Raw genomic sequence first — 15909 nt, forward strand, 5'->3', positions numbered from 1 at the left:
GATGACCTGCTGATGTTCAAACCCGAGCATCAGAAAGATGATTAAAGTGACTTTGAACATGACATGGTTGTTGGAGTCAGACAGACTGGTCTGAGTATTTCAGAAACTGCTGATCTACTGGGATTTCCACACATAACCATCTCTATAGTTTACAGAGAATGGTCAGAAAAAGGGAAAATATCCAGTGAGCTGTAGTTCTCTGGCGAAAATCCCTTGTTGATGCCAGCAGTCAGTGCAGAATGGCCAGACTGGTTTGAGCTGATTGAAAGACAACAGTAACTCAGTAATACGAAAAATTATGGCAGCTCTGAAGAAAGATATATCTAATAAAGTGGCCGGTGAGTGTATATTGCTAGCATAATAGTGAGAAGAAGGCAAGTAACAAAGCAAAATGGACAGACCATTATAGCCTTTGAAAGTGAAGGCTTTTCCCCTAGAGAAAATTGCAAGTTAAGACAAAGGTGTTATGTTAAAATGGAGGAAACTCTTGAGTGGAACAGGTCTGGCAGACCCAAAGCCACAACAGAATCGAGAGCGAGTTTTCTGAGTGTCAGTGACTTACATGCCTTGCCTTTTTCTCACTGTTATGATTGCAATGTGCAGTGCAGTATTGTCCAAATAATGCTTCAGTGGCTGTAGTAAGTTGGTAACACAATTTGTTGTAACGTTGCTTTTATACAGACTGAGGGTTTGTTAATATAATAATCAATAAACATTGGGACATCATTCGGGATTGGTTTTATTAACTTTTCAAGGCTTAATTAAGTTCCATTGCTGCAGAAAAGATGTAAGATGTTAACCCATTACTTGTTCCCTGAAACAGGACTATTTCTATAACTCTGAAAATGATGATACATTTCAGTTTTTGATAACCTAAATGCTTTTTTTTTAACCTCTGACAGTTTACCGCTTACTGTTGTACTGTTTCAGGTTAGCCACTGGAGTTGAACTGCTTAAATTTCATTTAAAACTGGAAAACAGGAGTCCTGGAGGGCCCCAGTGGCTGCAGGTTTTCATTCTAACCATTTTCTTAATTAGTGACCTGTTTTTGCTGCTAATTAACTTCTTTTGAATTCATTATATTTGGCTTGCTCTTGAAGACTCAGACCCCTCAATTGTTTCTTTTTCCTCAATTAGCAGCCAAACAATAATGAGATACAAAATGAGCCAAAACAGGACCAGCAAACTGTGTCCATCATACAATATCTGAAAATAAAGAAAGGTGAAGGTCTCAGGAATGCTGATCTGCTCTTAGAAAGAGAAAATCCACAATTTTGGAAATGTCTGCTATTGCGCAATGAGAGCAGCAACAAGCTATGAAATTAAAGAGCAGGTTTAATTAACAACATCAATCAGCGCCTAATTAAGCGACTGGTTGGAGTGAAATTGGTTGGAGTTTGAGGCCTGTTGGCTCACTCACTTCACATTGCACTTCTGTTTGGGTGCCATTTAAGGAAAGAAATGAGGCAATTCAGAGCAAAGATGAAGAAATTCAGGGAAACATTTCTTAAAAACCAAGTCAATTAAAATGAATTCAAAAGAAGTTAATTAGCAGCAAAAACAGATCACTAATTAAGAAAACAGAATGAAAACCTGCAGCCACTGCAGCCTTCCAGGACTGGAGTTGGGCACCCTTGCCATAAGTCATGGCAGGGCAGACATGAACGTTTGTATTTCCCAGAGAAGATCTACTATGCCACCAACCATTTTTAAGTCTTTAAAAGATTAAAAGCCTTTCCTATTTTCTTAACTGTAAATTGAGCTTCCAATTGATATTTATATTCCTTAAGAGCAAATAGCAGTGCTGTCCCTTTGATTTTGTTCAGCCCATATTCAACAGAAGCAAATGAGGCATTTTATTTTGGAAAAGATTAAACCTGATACGTACTTTTATGGGGTATACTTTGAACAGGGCAGGCGCTTTCTGGGGGCAGTTTTTATTCATGGTAGGTGTGCATTTCACAGCTTGAATCTTCTAATATGTGCCCCTTTGTTTTCAATTCCTCCAGAACCTGATGGCAAAGGCCTTGTACGACAATGTTCCAGAGTCTCCTGAGGAGCTGGCATTCCGTAAAGGGGACATCCTAACAGTGATTGAGCAGAACACTGGAGGCTTGGAAGGATGGTGGTTATGTTCCCTGCATGGACGACAAGGCATTGCTCCTGGAAATCGACTGAAGCTCTTGATTGGACCCATGTTTGAAAACCAAGCTGCATCACAGTCTACCCACTTCCAGGTGCCAGCCACTCAGGCGTTCCTGCAGCCAGGCTACACTGTTGCTGTTACTCAAAGTGGTGCTTTCAGAGATCCTGTCTATCAAGTACCTCCAGCCCACCAGATCCAGCAAAGCATCTACCAGGTGCCCCCAGGACACTCTTCCCATGGCAAAGATGTTTATCAAGTTCCCCCTTCCAGCCACAGAAGCCAGTGGGGGGCTGATGCCAGTCCTGCCAAGGTTAGCTTTTTTTGTTTTTTTTTTTTTTTTTGGAGGGAGAACAGGGGAGAACACATTTCAGGTCACAGAATAATGGGACTTTAGATTAGCAAAATGTTGTTACAGCATCCCCACCCTATCATGTAATCAGTCACACCCTTCTGTTAGGAGGAAGAGGGGATTGCATCAAGGAAACAAATGCTTGCCAAATGTTGGGACATATACTTTTAGTTCAACTTTCAGCCATGATATGACAGTTACTGTGATTAAAAGTCATCGCTCTAGTTTTTCTTAAGTAATATCTGGAAAATATTTTACCTAAACGTATTGGTATGATCACAACAAGGGTGTGTATGTCCACAGCATAACATCCAAAAGTCAACATGTGGGAAAATACACAAATAAAGACCACACTAAAATAAACCTTCAAAAATCTTTGTTCTAGGTTCTTCATGTTAGGTGTTGGAACACTGATATAAATTACAAATCGGCATTTGTTACAAGCCCGGGCCATAAAGTGTCTCCTGTATCCTGCCATTTGAAAATAGCGGAACAGGTTTAATCTAGAAAAAAGTTCCTTAAAAGTGCCATGTATCAAATATATTAATCCATTCTTTTTCTGGACTTGTCACTTGAAAAAATAAAAGTGACACTTGTCACGTAAAAAAAAAAAAAAAAAAATTCAGGAATACACCGGTAAATGAGCAAGTCATGGGCATGTGTGAGTTTAGCTCAGTATTCCAAGACAAATGTCCAGGAGAATATCTTGTATTAATTACCTGGAATTGACTGGGTCTGCTAGTACGTGAGCCAGACTTTAAACACTGCTGGGACAAGCATGTACATATCAGTACATTCTCACACAAGATGTGCTGACAAGGCTGTGTATGTGAACAAATCATAAGAAACAGGGCAGTGATTATTTGAAGTGTATGACTAGCTCACTGTCCTTTAGAAACAATCCTGTAAATTTGTGTAGCAGGGTTAGCTGCCTAAAATGATCTGTAAGCTAGGTGAACCAAATATCCACTTCTACAGCAACTCCAGTGGGATTAAAACAGAAGTGAAGTGGCCATTGATTTACCAAAAGTAACCAACCTTTGTCCACCTTTTGGCAGATCTGAAAATCTAATAACATTTGTCTTGTCTTTACTACAACAAGTTAGGTTGCACTCTTCTTAGTTTCCTATCCATTATATTTTTGGGTATCAAATCAGGCATCTGTGCACAATTTACTTGTTTGGAAAATAGTAGTGAGTAGAATAAGTGCAGTATTTGGCGGCTGCACATTGCTATTATTCTCCTTTAGAGAAAACACTTGTGACGTCAGTGAGCACAGACCTATTGTACACCTTCTGGACCTTTGCCCCCTTACTTCAAGACAGCTTTGTGAATGTTACTGATCCGGGAAACTGCTTGTTTACAGATGACAGGAAGTCCTGGTGGATTCCAGGAAATTCCTGGGCTGATTAAGTCAAGAATTTCCTGGGTTCTGTTTATGAATGAGGACAGGTAGTATGGATTTAATTTTAGTGTTTAAAGTGAACAGGTACCTGCACCTCTGTATATTCAGTGCAAAGTGACCTGTAACCTTTAGGAAGTGAAAGTTCACTGGTTTTAGCTGTTCAGTTTTATAACTGGAAGTGGTAGGGTGTGAAGATTTCATGTCTGTGCTTTTAGTCAAGGTGTGCAAAGTGCCTTTCATTTTATTTGCATAGCAGCAAATCTTCACCATTCTATTGGAAACATAATGTGTCTGGCTATGGTAAAGACAAGAGGGGTGATTGTTTGTATTGTCCCAGATATTTTAGTTTGTATGTTTCCTCCTCTATTGTCCCAGATGCAGCATTTATGAACCTTTCACTTTGTGGGGACTAGTGGGGTTTAAAGATTTTATATCTCTAACTTTAGTCAGATTTTTATACCGCCGTTCATGCCATTTGCATAGTAGCAACCCTCCATCATTCCATTAAAAACATAACTTGTCTGGTAATAGTAAAGAGAAAGAAGGAGGGTTTGTTTCCACGATGTTTTAGTTTTCATTTTTTAGCCCTCTGTTGTGGGTAAGCTTACAGATGCAGTATTCATTGACTTTTTTTGCTTTGGTAATTTCAATGTTGATAATTTCGGTGTTGCTTCTTCAACACCTGGAGAAGATAAAACCAAGGTAATCATTTTTCTTAACTCGTGCCTGCCTTGGCAGACAGCAACTCGTCCCCTGTTCCGTTCCACCTCCTTGCCAAAGATTTGTCATTGATCTGTAAAATTTGGCAATGATCAGCAAAAGTTTAGAAAACAAAGTTCAAAGAATAAAATTGAAGCCTTGGAGGAAAGTTTCAGAAAAGGAGGAGCTGCAAAGAATTCTAAAGATTACCTCTGGGATCACTAGAAAATTGGCACCTCTTTTTCCAGAAAAAAAAGTCAGTGTTTTTGGCAATTTTGTGTTACACAGCAAAAGGATCACACAGACGGCTATATCTGCCTTTGAGCTTCAGCCATCAGCACATTAAGAAAAGTAAGCAGCATTAGATAGAGATCAGCGAGCGCTGTGATCTTTTTGCTGGATAACACGGTGCAGACAGTGTTTAACTGTGAAGTTAAAAACACATTATATCATGTTATTAACTGTGAGTGTAAATGAGAAAAGTAGCATAATTCTAACATGGCAATCGGTAATTAGAAGCTTACTGCAAATGCTGTGTTTGCGGATGAAGTAATTATCACTGCTGTGGAGGACTTTTTTTTTTGGGTGCACCTTCTCTTACTCATTTGAGCAAATCAGGGTTTGCTGGATCATCTGCTGTTATGACTAGCCCTAATTTCACTTGAGTAAAGAATGCAAATGCCAGCAAAGGCTCAGGTGTCTGCTATGATGTGTACTTTAGCAGGATGGCATATGCAACTCCTAGCAGAATACTCTTCTAACATGGCAATTATTCTTCTTTCTTGCCCTAGCGTAATGTCGCGTCAGCTTAGTTAAGGAAACATGTGTTGTGTTTGCATTTAATTTTAGTTTTCTTGAAACTACAAGGTCTTAGGTTCAGAAGCTTTACTGTGTGACCTTGGAAAAAGTTGCTTAACTTACAAAAATGAAAGGAAAAAATGCCATGCTGCAGGAATTTTGGCCTAGTCCGTCAACATGAATTGGAAGAGGTGGCTCTCTGCTGGTATCTGGAAGGCTACTACCAGAAAAGATCCCACTCTGTTGGGCCCTTGAGCCAGGCCCTTAACCTGAAATTTGCTCCAGGGATGCTGTACATTGGCTGACCCTGAGCTCTGACATTCAAAAGGTCATGCAAAAAGACAATTTCCCCTCAGTGATTAATAAAAGTATATGAAATAAAATCAAAAAGAAAAAAATTTGGTATGTACATATAAATATTATTAATTTATATATTATTTTTAATTGCTCTAAAAGTACCTAAATATCAAAAAGTTAATGGCAATGTTTGAATATATTCTGTTAACATAAGCTGGCAAAGGAGAAGGTAAAAATTAAACTCCAGTTCGCAAACATTAAAAGTGAAAACTAAACCTGTGGCAGGCATTGGTCATGGCCATCTTAAAGGCCCTCTCCCTGGTCTGACATTGGATATGTCATTGGTGGTAACACATCTATTCCAAGGTCCAGTTCCAAAATAGTGGCGACAAATAGTGCAATTTTAGAATACAGCGTAGAGAAAGAGAATACAAAACACTTATTAGTAAAGTTAATAAAAGCAGCCTCACTAACGAAGCTATCAAGAACGAGTTTTCAGCCATACGTTAAATGCACAGTGCAGTGGTGCAACATCATTAGACTTTGTGATATTCAAGAGTTTAGCAGCCATGTGGTTAGACTTTGTGTAACTATGAGTAAAGCAGTTTAATTTATTATGAGAATATTAAAAAAGACTTAACATCTTGTGATCACAGTGTATGCTTTGAATCATAGCCTCGATGTGTTATTTAGGATGAAGAAGGGGGCAGGATTCAGAGTCAAAGTCATTTCAGAGGTTGTTCTGCTTGGATCTAGGTACAGTTGTTGCTGCAGTCATTTAAATTAACAGAGTAGAACTCAAGAAGATTCTGGGAATGTGATAATCAACTATTGAAGTAGTGTGTTGCGCTCAATAGAATAAATTAAATAGCTTATTTTTGCTAATACTATATGTATTAGCATGTAGTAACCAAGGTGCAAGGTTATTCATAGGAGGTGCCATGTTAATACACTCCACTGATTAACTGTGTGGCCTTGAAAAAGTAATGTAACCTTAGAGGAAGAGTATATAGCCTACCAGTCTGAGTGGGAGTACAGACAGGGCTCCCTATTTATAAACCCTATCATTAATGAAGGGTTAATCTGCCAGATTTCTTGCTAATATCAGGTCTAGAGCTGTGACTTGCTGTAGTTCTGTGCAATTCATTTCCTAGTTCCCTTTCTATTGTCCTATTTTTATTTTGTTTAGTATTTATAATTTCACTCAGATCCATCATGTACATTGATCTGATTTTGTAAGGGACTGGCCACCACCAGGATTGCTCTTCTCCATTGCAGCAATCACCTGAGAGGGCTATAAAAGACCGCAGTTGCCCATAGTCTCAGTTTCTGTGACATATAGCTACTGTAGCTAGCAGTGTTTTTTGTCCCCATCTTTTGTGCTTATTCCTTTTGGTTTATTACGATTAAACTGTTTTGCTATGTTTTTTCCCATCTGATACTTTTTGTTTAGGACTTAGGATTTCATATTTTGCATTATTCCTCTGGCTAAGATATATTAGTTTATCTGTAATTTGTTTGGTTAATTTGTAATTTAATTGTAAGCAAATAATTGCTAAAGAATGCTTTAATGTAATAATTTAAACGTTTTTATGTGGTGTTTTTGTTAGTTACATTTTTTTTCGGGTTAGGCCTTTGTTCTTGAAAGATATTTGAAAGTTGTTGTGTGGGGAAAGGGAGTGGCCGAAACTGACAATATTCTGGACTTTTCACACTCCACTTAACCACTGTGCGATCCGTTTCTTTAACTGGCTTATCCAGTAGAGAGCTGTGAGGAGCAAGGGGCGTTTGTGAAAATGATTCTCATTATAGCTTTCACCGTGTTTTATGGTCCCAGGTAGACAGATTTCCTATTTCCTTTCTGGTTTTGACTTTATTTATGTATTAGGGGACTTTGCCCCCTGCTCGCTTCGCTTGCCCACCCCCTGAGTTTGGTTTACCAGATACACAATTTAAGGAGATTGTTATTTTCATCGGAATTGTTACATATACTTTATTTTCACTTTTACTTTAAAACTTTTGTAAAAACAATACTTGTCCTTTATTTCCGGCCCCGGGCATTGTTAAACTTCTTTCTCGCTGGATGTATAACGCTGCCCGCATTGTGAAGAGGGGGGCGGCTGAACGCACGCTAAGGAAATGCCGTCGGATCGGCTGCTGTCTTATTGCTGCTCCTGCTGGTGAGCTCCGTGTTCAGTTTGTCGCACTTCATGTCGATTTATTTAAAAGCCTGTACAGGAACTGTCTTTTTGCCACTTCACGTCTCTGCCGCTCACGTTGTGAAGGGGGGGCTGAACGCACGCTAAGGAGAAGCGGTCGGATCATCTGTTGGCTTGTTGCTGCTGGCGAGCTGCATGTTCTGCTTGTTGCTTGTCGTAGTTTTAAGAGCTGGGAGCACATGAAGTGCGTCTGCCAAAAGCATTCCAACAACTGCTAGGTTAGATGTCTGTGAACTTTTTTTAAATGTTGTCTCACTGCCCTGCCTTGCGGGATGTCAAATTGTCTTCCGAGAAGATCACGTCTCGTCTCCCTAATCTCCCTCCCAAGATTTTTTTTTTATAATAGAGAGAAATATTTATTTAAGTATCTTCAGTATCTTCTTAATAGTGAAAGGGGCTGTAGCATGTGGAGTGAGTTTAAAAAAAAAAAATTTGTTGGAAATGGTTAGAGTAAGCAGCAGAAAAATGAAGAGTCCGTTTATCTGTTGACCACTGGTAGGCTTTCTCAGATTTCCTTCTGTAATCCACTATCAGGTTTTTGTATAAGTGCCAAAAATGTGTTTTAGCTGTCACGGTGACAAAAAATAAATGAAGTGTATTTTAGCAATGAATATAGCAATTAAGGGTCTATAGGGTGATCCAGACTTGTCTTCTGTTTTCCAAGCTGTTTCATTTTTTATTCTTTTTCATTATGAGTTTAGTTTTACTGCCAGCATAGAACAAGCACATTTATAAAACACCATGATTATAGTTTTGAATTGCAGCTCAATGCAAGATTTCTGATTTTAGGGTTGGGAATGACAAAGCGGCCCCTGTTTTGGCTCAGTCGTCAATGTGGTCATAAGTATTTTCTGAGACAGGCCAGCAAGTGATATGTATTAGCAGGACAAGCATATTAATTCATAAATTGCTGTGACAGCACTGTCAACACCACTACTTTGTGGCAACACTTTGGACATCACTAAATGCAAGGTAATGGCTACGGTCCAATTTGTACGTAATCCTGAACTGCTCTTCCATAAATAGTAATGGAAAATAGGAACAAATAACTCCTCAATTGTGAAACAGTTTGATATCATCAGTCGTGGCTAGCAGAGTTCAACTTTGTAGCACATTAAAGTGGTAAAATGAGCATTAGCTCTCCGGGTACAGCTTGTGTATAGTTGATGACACCCCATCATCACTAACTACCCCGTGTCATGATGCAAGCCACACTCATAGCATTATGCTCCTCATACATTTTTTACTGTTTTTTTTTGGTTTAGAAACTAGGATATGATATTATCACTGTCATTTTGAAAATTTGTTACCGTTACAATAGCAAAAGGGACTAAGGGTTTGTCATACGATAAGAGTGATCACATTGTCTTGGGGATCTTCGTTTTGGGGGAAGCCACATGCTCAGTAATGGTGTGCATGTTGCTTTGGTCAAGAAATGACTTTATTCCCTAGTGATAAAATATTGGTTGCTTTGTCAGTGCCTTTCTGAGGGGTTTTGGACTATATTTTCCCTGACTTCAAGCCTTTTTCCCTTCCTATTTTTCTTGTAAAGTATCAAGGTTCACCCTGGTTCTTTTACACGTTCTGATTTTTAATTTTATGAAAAGATCAAAACGATTATGACATCTGGCAACAAGTGAAAACTAAATTTATTCTCAAAGACACTACATACAGCTGATTATTTATTTATTCTTTATTTTGTGTTAGGCCGGGGATATACTTAACACTACACAACGTGAATGCTTACTGTTGCTACTACTATGCAAGCAGTGTACTGACTATACTTGCTCGTGTACTTTATGTAAATCTGGAGGATTCCACCAGGTGGCAGTGTGAGAAATTATCATTGTGAGGAAAAACATCCCGTTTTGCTGTGTTGTGAACTGAGGGAAGAAAGTTGTTAAGAAATAAAAAAAAGGCAACAGCAATACAGAGGATGGTGAGTGAGACACTAAATGAATCGTGTCATTACAGTGGGGAGTATGTGACACTTGTATTGCCTGTGCGAGAAATGGATGAAAAAAGCACCATGAATACTTCTGCATGTCTGCATTTAAGTTAAATGATTTGCTTCACCATGTCAAACATTGAACCACGCACATTGATCCTGCTGGAGCTGCAGTGCCGTTTTCCCACACATGTTGATTGTAAACAGCAATGATGATGTCACATAGCAAAACATGAACACCCGCCACCCAAATTTTTGCTGCTTCTCAAAATTGCTCTCATGTTGCATTAATTTCTGAGGGATGTGCTCAGAGGTCATGTCCGAAGAAACATTGGGAACGCATGGCAGATATGATGTGTGCGTGTAAGCGTTCTGAGCGTGAAGTATATACCGGCATTAGAGTGAAAAAGTTGGTGTGATGAATCATCCTTCCATTCATATATTTACCAAACTCATCCCAACAAGAAATCCCATGAAAACATGTCACAAGAGAGAAAAGTCAAACAAATTTCAACCACTTGGGACAAATGAAAACAGTACTACCACTTTATCTATAGCAATCAAGCCAACCATGGCACTGGCATTTAAATTGATCATAGTGAAAAGTTAAAAACAAAATGCAAAAAAAGGTACAGTTGCTGCCAAGATGCATCACTGCACCATGTACCTACCATGTCCCAACCACACATTTAAGCAAACTCATAATTTGCCAACAGGTTTGAACAACACTATGATGGCTTCAATAGGTAGTCAGCTTTTAATGAAACTCCTACATCTTGGAGGTGCTTTCGAATTTCGCCAGTCACACTCTACACTTCCCATCTTCCTTTCATGTGGTGAGACCAAGTTGTATCTCTTTTTTTTTTTTTTTTTTTGCAAAGTTTTCCATCTTTGCTTTTCAGCCTCAAGGCTTTGTATGTTTTCTTCACTATCTCTGCACCAACAACTGAGTTCTTTGTGTTTCTGGTATATGGTGGTCTAATGCAGTGCACGCCTTGGTTGTCTCTAAAAAGTGTAATGCCAGGAGGACATGGCAGAATCAGGGAAACGGCATTATTTCTGTAAATAAAAAAAAAATCTTCTCTTTGTATGTGTGACTTCACACCACACCCAGTTAGGTTTGCTGAAAAGATTTCTGTAATTACATAAAGCAGGAATTTATTTGCTGGAAGGTACACCTCTGCAGTATTACACGCAGACTATACTGGCAGAAAGGTCAAACTATTTTTTTTATTCCCCTGCGAATGTTCCTCTCTATGCCATTTTTTTAAAATTCTAAAATGGTTGTCTTTGGAGAGTATCTTGTACTACAACCACCCCCACCAAAACATTGACCCCATTTAAAGTCACACTTAACAGCAGTGAAATATAGATGATCTGTGGCTTAAAACAACCTGTTATTAATGGGTACAGAAGCTGAACAAGCAGTTAAGGTGTTAAAAAAAAAAACAGCGCACAAAATGTTCAGATGTTTCAAAGATTAGCAACCAAATTCAAGACATGTGGGCACTGAAATAATTCAGATTACAGCAACTGTGTGGCAAATTATGGTTAAAGTTTTACATGTAGAAAGGAAAATATTACATAGCTAGAATAAGGTTTGGGCAGAACTCATGACAAAGTGATGAGAACCCTAGTGGATTCATCACTTGTCAATACTAAATAGAAAACAAAAGTATTTAGGAGGCAGATGGGATGTTGGGTTACATACTAGCGATGGATTTGGGTTATTAATTTATCAAGTCATGGCACCTGCTACAAATAGTAAATGTAAAAACAAGGACTGTGCAGCACCAGTGGCATGAAAGTTCTGGTGTGCCTACAGAAAGCTGGGAGACGAATGTAAGGATGGAGTCCATGCAGTGAGAGAGAACTGAGCATTTAAACAAGCAGCAATTACAAGATCCACTCCTCTGCTTAAATCCATTGGCCTGTGTACATGACCATAGGCGAGTCTCAGAAAAGATCCTGGCTTGGATTAGATGACAGAGTTGGGGAAAGTGAGTGCAAATGATGTTGCTTCTGACCTCACGGTGAGTGGTGTGAGGTGGAGCTGGTGGCCTGAATATGGATGGATGGGATGCCGCAGAGAAAAGGTCATTGGCACCACTTTGAACAAGCCGTGGAAGATCAGAGTAGCAACATTGAAGGGCAGCTGAGGAAGGAACCCTACATAAGGGTGAGAGGCTACGTTCACAATCTGTTGAAGTTAGCAGAGTCTGTGATGATAAAATGTCAACCAAATAATGCCTTAAAAGTTGCCCAGAATGAAGATCTCTCCGCATTATTTTTCCATACAGTACAATCATCAAAGGAAGTATTAAACAATAGCTCAACATCAAATAACTGCAAAACCAGAAAAGCAAATGAATATTCAGAATTTCCCATTTTTGTTCAATAGGCAAAGCACGGAATCATATTATATATACTGTAAGTAATTGATAAAATTCCAAAATTGCAACATATTCAAGTTCACACACCTCTTTTAATTTGCATCACAAAGTAATGAATCAGTGTGAAGGGCTGTAACATAATCTTCACCATATGGCACATCAAGTCTGAGCAGAGATAAAAATGAGAAAAAGTTTAATTTAAAGAATTTTTAGTAAGCAATTAAAAATTAGGTGAATAACCAACTGTTGTCACGCAACAAACTACCCCCCATTTAGCGTGTGAAAAAGGGTGCTGCTTGAGTAACAGGCGCCATTACAGTTTTTTATAAAGACCACTGATGAATGCAAGCAGTTAATGTTCACCCATGTTTATACGTGATGAAACAAAGATGAAAAGTAGGTAACAGATGAAACACTGTGATTACATAACACATTTTAGAAACAGAAAACTGTAACCGTAATCAAGCTTCTATCTTAGAAGTGTGATAGGAATTACCACCTCCACGGGTCTTTGAAATTGTATAGAATTGTGCAGCAGCCATACCACCTGCACTTCAGAATAGGTCATCTACCTGAAGCTAAGCCCAGCCAATAATTCCATGGGAGGTCATCTAGGAAAACCTTTGTTTGCTACTGGAAAAAGGTGTTGGTGAAGCCAGCAGGGGTTGCTTACCCTGTGGTCTGAATATGGATCCCAATGCCCAAGTGCAGTGATGGGGGACCACGGTGTTGTAAAAATGGCACTGTTGTTCAGATGAGACATAAAAATGTGGCCATAAAGATGGGCATCCTTTGTAAAGAGTAGGGTGTATCCCGATGTCGTGGCTAAATTGTCCTCCATGGCCTAGTCATGCAGGCCTCCTAATCATCCCCCGTCTCTAATTGTCTCTTTCTCTCTCTCTCAACACTTCACCACCGAACAGCTAAAGTGCGTTGAGCGTACTGAGGCAAAAATGGTTGCCATTGTATCATCCAGATAGATACTTTACATTAGTGGTAGCTGAAGCGGCTCCTCACTTGCTACGTAAAGTTCTCTGTGTAGTGAGAAAAGCACTATATAAATTTAAGGTGTTATTATTATTATTATTAATGGTAATAATAATAATAAACTGGGTAAACAGAAATCGACAAACTATTACGCTATTTGACGTTTCCATCCAAAATCCTACACCTGCAATTGCAGATGTTGTTCACGTCCCAAAGTTTTATTAATGAGTTAAAGTTAGCCTTAGCATGACAAATGAAAACAAACCAAACCTAGTGCAGTGCTAAATTTTCTTAGTCTGTGTGTGAGTGAGCTATTTATCACAAAAATGAGACAGTCCCTCAATGGCATTACGATGCCAAGAACATCAGGATTTTGTATTGATGCTAAATGTTTGAACCAACTTTGACACAGTTGCCAGTAAGCGTGTTTGTATACAGTATTTCAAGACAAGCAACCGCATAAGGCAATTTACAAAGTAATACCAAAAAAAAAACCGCAGTCTCCACGTACCTACAGCTGTACCCTCTGCCCTAACTCCTGAGGCATTTGCTTTAAAAGATCTTTTTTGAAATAACCTTTTCCATGAAAACACTGGCATAGATTAAAAAACAAATGGTAGGTACAATAACCTGTCTAATGGCAGGTCAAGGGCCAGTTCCTGCTTGGCATCCTGTCTCACTGTGTTATCGTCATGTTCTACAATCGTCTCTAAATAGCTCAGTATATAAATAAACTTGACATGTCTGTGCACTGGATTCAAAGGAACAATAAAGCATAAAATAAGCTTTGAATATTTCCACCTCCTCTTGTCATATCGGCAGTTATCAAAGCTGTACATGACAGGGCGCGTGCCAAGAAGTCCGATGTGGCTGCACAAGCCCTCATAGTGACCTTTCAACTGGTCTTCCAGCCTTCATTCTTGTGAAGTCCACTCATTGTCTGTAAGCAGTTGTCGAGAGTGTTGGGTGAGTGTCGGACCGTATCAAGCTATGAATAGGTGCTGCTGAAAAGTTTAACATGGAAAGAATAACGGTCAGACTTGTCACTGCCACTAATTGAGGGGGGAGAACGGGTGCCATTAACTGTCTACACTGGAACAATCACATAGTCCCAAGTTCATACCAAGTGTTGAATGTTTTGCACAGCTTTATACATTTTGAGCTTTAGCCTGGCCAGCTGTCATAAAGAATTGGCTGATATCACTGGATTGAGATCTTCTGCTGGTTCTTAAGGTTTTTTTTATTTTCATTTTTGTTGAATTATCTGAGACGTTAAGCAAAATGACACCTTTTATTGGCTAACTAGAAAGATTACAATATGCAAGCTTTCGAGACAACTCGGGCCCCTTCTTCATTTTGCCTTAAGAAGTGGGCCGGGTTGCCTTGAAAGCTTTCATATTGTAATATTTCTAGTTAGCCAATAAAAGGTGTCATTTTGCTTAACTTCTCACTGCATCAATAATGGCTAACACAGTACAACACCCTAGTACTACTGAATTATCTGTAAATAGATCAGAGAAGGCACTCTATTGCTTGATGACACACATAAAATCAAACACATGTCCAAAAACAATGCATATAATGTAAATAAGGGCTAGGCTACCCCAATTCTAATTCCGTAACAACTGTATCTTTGTCATCATAGATACAGCTGGGATTGTCACTGTGACGTCCCAAGTGGAATACACGACAGGTGTGTTTGCATTCCCGTCTAATCTTGTAGTTTTGTAATCAGAGTGGTGGCTCCAACTGTAAAACGTGGGCAGGCCTGCGTTACCATCCGTTTACACAAACTCGCTGTGTTCATACATCAGCCTCTCCCATCCGCTCATCCTGGACCTGGATTTGTAGTCATCCAGCCTTGAATGTCACATTGCAAGCGGTACAACAAAAGCTCAGCCAGAGTGGCACTAATGCCAAGTGACTGTGACACAGATGGACTGTGTATTGTCTTGTTTCTCAACTGTCTGTTTTAATTTTAGGAAAGTCGAGGTATGTTAACATACAGTTATCATGTGAACAGAAATAGTTGAATGTTGTGATAACCTGTTAGGATTTAGAAAAATCCTAACGAACTGTGGGAAGAGGTCTTATACCAGGGAGCAGGGCTGTGAAGGACCCAGTCGCCTAATAATGTGAGGGGTAAAATGAAGACGGCACTTGGAGCCTGCCACTGATGTATTTAATTCACTTGATCTTTACATAATTATCTTTACCGAAGATGCTCATGGATTGGTTTTACAAATTTAATACAGCAAAACAAATGACATAGTCATACAATATTTGTATACAATACATGAGGATCCAGAAACTATTGCTAAAGCCTAAAAAGTCAGCAAGCCAAAGGTGTGGCCAGCTGACAGTGGTGGCAGAGCCCAGAAGCAATGTCCTTAATTCGAGAAGAGCAAGCTGCTCATGAGCAATCCGTGGAGACAAGTTCACCTGGAAGCCGTGGAACAGAGCTGTGGTGTGTCCAGATGTCACCCAAGAGTACTGCAGTGTATTGGTATGACTCTAAGGACATCTTCAAAATAAAATCGTAGAGGAGATAAAGACTAAAGACAGCATTGTCTTGTCAAGGCACATTGACAACAGAGACAAGAAGGAGAGTGAGAGACTGCAAACTAGCAGGGAAACACAGAAGAGACCAGAAGGAGAGTGAGAGACT

At 39.3% G+C, this 15909-nt stretch overlaps 1 protein-coding gene across 2 annotated transcripts in view; it reads left to right on the forward strand.

Annotated features, from left to right (window-relative positions):
• Positions 1-15909, forward strand: part of nedd9 (neural precursor cell expressed, developmentally down-regulated 9) — a 64549-nt gene that overhangs the window by 27585 nt on the left and 21055 nt on the right. For both annotated transcript variants that reach the window (XM_039736332.1, XM_039736331.1), the window contains exon 2: positions 2010-2456. In XM_039736332.1, coding sequence (XP_039592266.1) covers positions 2010-2456 — 447 coding nt within the window. The remainder of the gene's footprint in view (positions 1-2009; positions 2457-15909) is intronic.

Source organism: Polypterus senegalus, chromosome 15, assembly GCF_016835505.1.
Source record: "Polypterus senegalus isolate Bchr_013 chromosome 15, ASM1683550v1, whole genome shotgun sequence".
Taxonomy (NCBI): Eukaryota; Metazoa; Chordata; class Cladistia; order Polypteriformes; family Polypteridae; genus Polypterus; species Polypterus senegalus.